This window comes from Rhagoletis pomonella, unplaced genomic scaffold (genome assembly GCF_013731165.1).
Source record: "Rhagoletis pomonella isolate Grant_MI unplaced genomic scaffold, Rhpom_1.0 Rhpom_scaffold_00008, whole genome shotgun sequence".
NCBI classification, from domain to species: Eukaryota; Metazoa; Arthropoda; class Insecta; order Diptera; family Tephritidae; genus Rhagoletis; species Rhagoletis pomonella.
In genome coordinates this window covers 11115235-11124611 of record NW_023458562.1, presented here as the reverse complement: position 1 = coordinate 11124611, position 9377 = coordinate 11115235, and the positions used below count along the sequence as shown (strand labels likewise).

At 32.1% G+C, this 9377-nt stretch overlaps 1 protein-coding gene across 14 annotated transcripts in view; it reads right to left on the bottom strand.

Annotated features, from left to right (window-relative positions):
* LOC118744173 (transmembrane protein 53-B) overlaps nt 1–6617 on the bottom strand; it is a 28706-nt gene extending 22089 nt beyond the window's left edge. Inside the window, exons 1-3 of one of the 14 annotated variants that reach the window (XM_036476966.1) lie at nt 6317–6613; nt 6141–6222; nt 5431–5779 (exon numbers count right to left, since the gene is read on the bottom strand). In XM_036476966.1, coding sequence (XP_036332859.1) covers nt 5431–5683 — 253 coding nt within the window. In that variant the 5' untranslated portion in view covers nt 5684–5779; nt 6141–6222; nt 6317–6613. Of the gene's footprint in view, nt 1–5430; nt 5938–6140 lie in introns of those variants that run through there. The other 13 variants (XM_036476967.1, XM_036476971.1, XM_036476976.1 and 10 more) reach the window with 13 other exon arrangements.
* Between the last annotated feature and the right edge of the window lie 2760 nt (nt 6618–9377).

Sequence of the window (9377 nt, the reverse complement as noted above, 5' to 3'; positions counted from 1 at the left end):
CATAACAGTTTTTTAATATTACCTTAATTATTCCTTAAAATTATCGAAATGGGTGCACTTTAACGTATAGCTCCAGTACAACTGATTACTCAGATATGTGTTTTTGCGCTTTAACTCTAACTTCATATCTGAATAATAAATTGTATGCGTACTATATGTTAAATTGAACCTATACTAAATTTTAACCTGTTTAATTGGAGGAGTTATAACGCAAAACAACGTCTCTGGTCAATCAGTTGTATGGAAGCTAGATGTTTTAGTGAACCGATTTCGATGATTTTATGGAATAGTTAAGATAATATTAAAAACGGCTATGTGCAAAATTTTAGTAAAATATCTTCAAAACTCCGGGACTTTTTTTATAAAATAGTTAAAATTTAAGCAAAGTTTCAAGTACCGCTATCTCGAAAAGTGGAGCCAATAGGGTAAAACTGGGGACGCCATTGAATTTAAAAGGCTCCAATTAAGTAAGAGCGACTATCAGAACATTTGTCGAAAAAAAGTTGCTTTGATACCACTCTCGAAATATTCTGACTAAAAGAAGGAGCATCATTAAAATTAGTAAATCATGGTTTTTACACACTTCTAGAGAAAATTTTTTTGAAGCATTTTACAGGTATATGTAATTTTGTAAGGACTAGGAGTTATAGAAAGATTTAGACCGTTTCGACGTATTTTCCAAATGTGCCTTCAATTAAGGTGGTTTTGGAATAAAAATTACGCTCAAGATCACAGAATATTTTATCTTTAAAAGTTAGTTTATTCTGAAAGCACACCTCTTGCTAAGGTATCAAATTATTCGTAATTGTTTGTAGAATGCAATACATACTTAAAAAGTTCTTAAAATTAAATGCTTCAAAACCTATACGCGATAAACCGAAAATTTTGAAAATTGTGAAATGTGGAGTTACAGACTTTGAGTTACTGGTCATTTCGTTATTTTTTAATGCACACTTTTCTTCGTACTACATATGAAGTGTACACATAAGTGCTAAATGCCCATTTAATTTCAAATCAGAATATGGTGTGCTTCAAAAGTTATGACATAATTAATTGTGCCTCTCTTAAAAATTACATAAAAAATTCACTTGTTTTCATAATTTTTTTTAATTTAAACACCTATAATTCAAAAGTTATGCAGCAAATTGATCCAATTTTTTTTTTTAGGCTTCATGTATACGTCGTCAATGAATTATATCCAAAAGCAACCAGCTTGATTTAGTTTACAACAGTGAAAATAAAGCTAAATAACACAAAGGCTGCTGTGTGACATTATAATAGTGCCAACTAGTTTTTACTTCTAGAAATGTTTCTGGCGAACATTGAACGTTCACTTTCCTTTTTTCTTACATGGAGGCAACATGAATTTCTGTTTGTTTACAAATAAAACATAAACAAAGTCAGCTGGTGTGTCTTCTTCTTCCGGTTTTTGCAAGTGATGGGTAATTTCCTGTTCCTTTACTTTTTGTTTTTTCTTCTCTTTGGGAGAGAATTTTCGCTTACGCTCTTGATTTTGATTTTAGCCTGGTGTGGGCTAATTTTGTTATCGAACGCAACTATTAACTTTTCAACCAGACAGCTGGTTACTTTGACAGCGTTCCAAGCCGCCATTTGACCAAACAAGTTTTCAAAGTAAATTACTTTAAGCGCAAATCAAACCTGCATTGGGCCAGGCCTTAAAAGTAAAAGAATCAACATTGAAACGCGTCAAAATTAAAATAAGGGAGCACAAATTTCGATGTGAAGCAAAACTCTCTGGGAAGACAATACCTTTAATAATTATACAATGGCGAAAAACTACTTTTCCTGTAACTACTTCCCCTGTAACTACTTCCATTTTTTTTTTAATGAAATTTTTCTTCCTGTAAGGTCGGTGTTATGCCAAATTAAATGGCGGCTGCTTAGTTTGCTCGGAGGTGGTTATGTCGAGTTTGGCACAGGGTTGCACGTTGATTATGGTTTTCATGACTATTGCCAACTCGAAATGAGAATTTCAGATGTACATAACGAGCACAATTAATATATTTTTTATGATATCGTATAGGCAATTAACTGTGCCCTAACCTTTGAAGCTCTTATTCATAAAAAATACAAAAATTTTAAAGCTTTTTGAATTACCGTTTGCAAACATTTTTCAATTTATTTTAAAGCTACTTTATTTTTTATGAATAAATCTATTAGAATTTAGCACAATTAAAATACGTTCCCTATCGAAAAAATTATTATTAAGAAAATTGGCTGTTCTCACATTTTCTTTCAACATCCAATTCGACTTTGTTTACTTTTAGTACAGATACGTCAGCGCTGCCAGGACGGCACAATCTTGTATTCTATCTTTCTTGTCAAATATGCATTTAGATCTAACTGTCATACTACTATTAATGGTAACCATGAATATTCATTAAAATTGTTTCAATTCGTAATAAAAGTAGTTTACATACTTCTAGTCTAAATATATTTTTTAATGTAAACTAGCTTTTTTAATTCTAAAATAAATCAACAATCTCAAGATTTATAAAAAATTTGTCTTCAAAAAATACGTTTCAAAGCATCCCTATTGATATCATAATTCAAATGCAAATTTATCATCTTACTTGTCCGTATGTCGCTCTGGAAGGAAATAAATTTTAATTTATATGTGTTCTTAAAAATAAATGCAAATTTATGCGAATATGGTATTCAAAACAGAAGCAGAAGTTGTATTCGCAAAACGATAAGTTTAACAAGTATTTTAAATTATTGCCTGGAACATACACATTATCGTTATTATTGGAAATGCAAGACTTGGCATGCATTTTTAATTTCTTATTTAATCGATTCAAATGAATAAAAACACATCTTTCTAAAATATTTCTCAATTTACATTTTAAAGATTTTTTCTGAAACTTGAATGTAACTCTGTGCCGAGAATGAGAGAATTATAAATCAGGTGATCTCAGCTGTTTTCGAATGTAAACAAACAAAATGGCGCTTTCCATACTTGTAAGCCTATACAATGTACAAAACGCTTTCAATTAAAACATTTGCCTATTTGAAAATTTGAGCACTTAAACCAAGTGAAGAAAAGCTGCCATTCGGCCAGCCTTTATACGTTTTAGTCAGGTAAAGCCATTGAGAGGCAGTCTGACGTTTGCCAACAATATACTTTTAAAATCAAAACTCAAACTCACACATACATTCTCATTTTCAATCTCAAACAACAACAATTGCGAACAATTTAATTTTTTTATTTTCAATTTTATATGATTTTGGCAAACGTCAGAAAAAAATCATGGCCGACGAGTTGAGGAATGAATTTCCCTTGTAATACTTTTATCATGCGTTTGAGTATATTCCAAATAATTTTTGACACTTCTCACAGCGAAGCAAGCAAAGCCAGCCTGCATTGGGCCAGTACCTTAGGGTGGATTTGCTTTTGATTGTCGCTCAATTAAATGTTTATAATATTTAGAAAAAACGTTTGAAATAAATTGAACAATACAAATTTTTGTTTTGTCTACTAAGCAAATGTTTATTTTTTGGCTTTTGCAAATTAAATAAGTTCTCTGCAAGGTTAAAAAAAAAAATACGTGGACATATATGGAATGTGGTGAATAGAAATATCCCGTTTCCCTTACAGCAAACCTTGTAGTGTGGGCAACAATGATATTTTTCAAATAAGGCAGATCATTATTTATCGAAAAATTTTCATTATTTATTGAAGTTTCGATTTTATAATAAGCGCCGCGGGCGAAAATTTGTAATAAAAAATCGCGCGATTTTTTATTAAAAATTTTCATTATTTATTGAAGTATCGATTTTATAATAAAAAGCCCAGCAGGCGAAAATTTTGAATCAATAACGAAAATGATATGGTTTATAGTTGTATTTTATAGCTTCGAGAAGTATGGCAGCACACAATTGCCCTTACTGTCGGCCATTGTTATTTCTGTTTGTTTGTGAAAAGTGGTAAAACGAGTGAACGGATTTATAAACGCGTTTTACTTAATTAATTGATGAAATATATATATATATTAAAAGTATAAAATACGCACGTGAACATTGAAGATATTGTATATCAACCAAAATACAATTGATAAGTGGCATTTTGTACAAAAATTTGGGGGTGGTAGTGAAGATTATTTAACAACAAATTGCTTAAATACTATTAGCAACTACTTTGTGAGAGTGATATATTCATGTAGAGAAAGCCTCCCCCCAACATCCTGACCAAGTTTCATGACACAATTCCATATACTTTCGCTGAAATCTCGTTTGGTTCCGTTTTGGAAAGCCAACCCAAAAAAAACCATTTATTTTCAATTTATGAAAATATGGAAATTCATTTTGGATTTAGATGTAGATTTATTATTATGATTTTTAAGTTTAAAATAACTTATAAGGACTGCAAATGTATCGGAAGAAAGCAAATACTCATTTACCCATGTTTGATTAGCAAATTGCTTTAGGAAAACTTTTAATTCATATTATTTTTTCTGTTTTATTTTTTTGTATGTAAACGAAACTGAGATCAGTTCTACTAAAAATTTGCAAGTTTTTGCTGGTTTTGCGTTCGCGTCAGGGTACCCAACTCATTTTTGAAAATTCCCCGATTTCGACTATGAAATTTTCCGATTTTGCCCGAAATTTCGTAAAATTCCCCACTCCAGTTATCATTCAGATATCTCTTTGCAAAAATAAATTGTATCTATTTTTATATATCGCTGATCTTTCTGTTTATTTTATTATTATGTATTCATAAACCAAAACAAACTTTTATATAGTTTACAAATACAGAATAAAAAATGTTTATATAATATTTACATACCTACAGTGGTCGAACAAATTTTAGTCGCACCAAATTTTGCCAAGTTTTCACAATAATTTTTTTGGATTTATGTTTAAATCCAAGTTTCAAACTTTGTGCAATATTTAAAACAAAAACCAAAAATCTTAAAAAGTTCGACATTTTATAGTAAGATTTATAGTAGCTATGCAGTTTTGTAACTCACTCAATTCTAGTGCAAGTTTCAAGTGGGTAAAAAAATTCGTTTTAGAATTCTTTTGCAGAAGTTGTTGTAGTTTTCTTCCATAAATAAATAAATTGCGTTCGTTCGTTATATGAGAGCAAATGCGACAAAGAAATTTCCAAAAAAATCAACAGCAATTTTTAGCCATTTGAAACTATTTTGTACTAGAATCGAGCGAACTGAAATTCCCCACAAAAAGGGTACATTCCCCGATTCCCACGCAAACTGAAATTCCACGCAAAGCGGGGAATTCTCCACGAGTTAGCTTCCCTGGTTCGCGTACTTTTGCTAGACTTTCTCTCTTTGAGATTGATCAGATAAAAATTCATTAGAATTTTGCTTCTGAGAGTTTTCTGCTGGAAGAATACGTGAATACACCTATTATTGAATCATGTGTGAATGAAATTTTTAAAAATCTTACCATTACCGGAAATGCCGCTTACGGGAAGCACTGGTACTACTGCTGTTGAACTAGAATATCTTGTTGACAGGGCAAATACGGTCTTGACGAGTATTGATTTGTTCACTTTGTAATATTGCAAATAGTTAATATTTGTCGTCAGAAAACGTAAAATGCGGCCAGTACTTGAAGCGTAATACATCGAAGAAGCCATAATGTACGCGAACACAGAATGTACAAAAACTGCAATTGGAATAACGCAAATTTTATACATCCGGTATCCTCCGTTTAATTCCACATGAGAAATTACGCAATTTTTGTTTAATTTTATTCTCTCAAGTGCAAAGTTGGGCTTTTAACAGAGTTATAGCTGGAATAAGCGGGAAAACATTTAGGAGGGGGAAATTCACCCGGGGATAGTATTTATTTTGCGCTTCACACAACGACCATAACCATATGCATATATGTACCCTACAAGACATTGCTGAGCATTTTAGGCAAAAATTCTAACACATTTTATCTTTTGTTTTTGTAGTATGGCATAAATGAGTAGTTTGACTATTAGTACTGAGAACTTTCTGATGACAACATTGAGGGGAAAGTACTTAATTTTTTCGCATGGTCTAAACAAAAATTAATACTTTGATAAGCACTTTTGTAATTAGTGATAATGATAACATACGCATATGGTACTCAGCTGTCTTGTAGGGTATGAACATAAATATACATACATACATATGCGTATTTTAATAGAATTGCACTATTTTTACTTTGCAAAACGGAAGTACAGAAATTGAACTTTGTACCTGTATACTGAAGAACAAAAAAGAGGATTGTTAAGGAATATTAAAAACTTAACTTTTTAGAAAAAACAAAGAACTTTTTGTGTAAGCATCTGCCCTCTAACCACTTAAAAATAGCTCTGTTGCACTATTGGCTTTACTGGCAATGCAAAAATATGTGACAACTTGGATGCTGGCACGACAACGTTTGCTTAATTAATTTGCAATTATTATAAACACAAGAGGCACTTATTCGGTACAAGTATATATAATGACAGCACAAGGTATTTCAACAATTCCTATATATATATATATATATATATATATTCCTCAAATTGCCTGAGTACTGCTGACTACTAGTAATGGCACGATTGATCGAATAACCGATTATAATCGGTTTGTTCCATTGGGCTCTGTCACACGATCAGTAATTATCACGATGTTTGGATCGCGATCCATATTGATGGATTGATGGATCGCGCACGAATGCTACATGTTCAATATTTATCGCGTGAGTATATGGATCACGATCCATCAATCCTGCTTGCTACACCGTCAATAAATATCGCGATACTTGGATCGCGTCAATAAATACTGACCGTGTGACAGGGGCCATTCGGTTAACAATTTAATTGTATCGAAATTTTCCTTTTGATTAATCGAGCGATTAACCGATTAATTTTTAAAATAATCGAAAAGAAACCATCAAAAATTGACTACTTTACTCACACAATGTTCAAAACAAAATAAGCTGGGATGTTTTTTACATTCTCGTATTCTGCAAATTGTTTAAACGATAATTTTGCCAAAAAGCGAAACACAAGCTTAACCTAAGTAGCTACTAAAAATCACAACGCAGGTATGCACATATTTTCATTTTATTTTCCCAATTCAATGTTGCGCATTTTCTTTTTTTTTATATGGAAGAAAATAAGCAATACCATTACCAAACAACAAAGTGCCAAAAAACAGCCATAAGTTGTAGATACTTCAGTGTTGGAATTTTTTATAAAAAAATTTAATGGGCTACAAAACTGCATACTGAAAATCTTTCTAAGAAATCTAATTAAAAAGCTGAAATTTTTTGATGATTTTTTTTAGTATTGCACAAAATTTGATATATTTATATTTATACGTTTTTTGCTAAAGAATAAGCTATATTTAAAAATATAACTAATGTTAAATAAAAAAAAATCTTGTACGTTATAATTTTGACACGGGGAGTAAACTAGTTTTTATTACTTATAAATGTTTTATTACTAATTTTTGATTTCAACCGAAATGACTGATTACTCGGTTAATTTCTTACGATTAATTGCAATTATTAATCGAATGCTTTCGATTAATCAATTAACCAATTAATCGATTATTATTCTTTTTTGCCATCTCTACTGACTACATACCATACAAAGTCATGAACCAAAAATACAAGATCACCCGGGCAGGAGAGTAGCCCGTTAGAATCACGATTGAGAGAATACAAAGGTTGCGCCGATCTCGGACCGCTATTCCTCTCTTAACGAATTTGACATAATCGTTGTTTTCATGACGTCACACTTGTGCAACTTGTTTACGGTTTCCTTGCAACATTTTTTCTTCTTCCATTCTTGCTCACGATTTGGCATTTCTCTCTCGCAATTGCACCAGTATGACGTCACACAAAAGTTATTCTCAAGAATCCTCTCTGATCGGCGCAATCTTGTATTCTATCATTCTTGCGTTAGAATCGCATATAGGAAAAAAGTTTAACGACTTTGACATTAGCCGGTTGTTTACATTTCTTCGTTGTTTACAATTTGGTGGTGGCTTTTTACCGCAATTTTCTTCATTTTCGCCTGTGACACCGTGTGTACACAAAAGGTAAAGAATAATTCAACACAACGGCATGATTTACAGAAGAATTTGCATAATAAAAATGATTATTCATGCGTTCAACAATTTCGTGGTTTTCTCCGTTCTCTTCGTTGTTTACTTCTTACAACAAAGATGGCGTCGAGATTTCGGCAGCTAGAAAATAACTTTTTTCTTTCTTTCCTTCCCGCGTGATCGTGTGTCTTTCGTTCGTTTTCGTGATCTTGTGTCTTTCGCCTTCAGTGTCAAATTCCAAATGTCAAATGTTAAATGGGAAGCAACGAAAAGATCAAAAGGGACAAGAAAACTTGAAACGAATTGACGGTACGGAGGTATCTGTACTCTTCCCCTCTGTTCTCACCTCCTTCGCCAACGAACGAGCAGACTTGAAAGCAAGACTTGACGTGTCTGAAAGGGGACAAAGGGGACAAAGTTTTTCTGATTACATTTCTTAAGCTGAAATTAGTCAAGAACGTAAACGCACTGGTACAGAAATTCGAGTCAGCTGACACGATCTATCTCTTACCAGAACGCCATGTAAATGCAAACTGAACAACGCAGAATTTTTCTGTAGTTGTAGCCCGTAGCGCAGAAATCTGCGGAATTTAGATTTTTCCGTGTCAGCTGGTTTCTCCTTTCTATAGATGGTTACCAGTTCGTTAGTTTTGTAAATGGTGAAAAAATATGAGTTCCTATTAAAAATACGTTTAAAATACTTGAAATTTTTTTTTTTAAGGTTTTTTCTTGAAAAATAAGTACTTTATATTTAGCTACGATCTATTATAGCACAAAAAATTGTAGTTGAAAAGGTAAGTTTACGAAAAGGCATTGTGAGTGGCAACACTGTAGTACACAACACTGAAGAAATCAGTTGGTTTCTGCGTATTCACTGTGGGCTCCAGTAATTGACAAAATTCTGCGTATACAGACAGCGTTTAGGTATAAGCTCTGCGTTCTTGACTAATTTCACCTTTACCAATTTTCGACTATGCACCAGCGCAGTGTTGCCACAAAAAAAAATACCAAATTCCTCAAAAACAAGTCAAAAATCTACAAAATCCGAACAAATTACTAAAAATTTTCTTATTACAGATATGAGTATTACAAGATATGAGTACTTACAAGTACTTAGCATAACAATTAATTACATTCTCTAATTCAATTGGTACATTTGTTCTTGCGGCTAAAACAAAGTATCATCGTTATTTTTTATGCTTTGCTTTGTTGTTGTTGTTGTTGTAGCGGCTTTGTATATAATATTGCTGCAACTATATCAGTATATTAGTAATAAGACATTTTTATAAAACACCCAGTAACCAAAATTGGCATCACTGG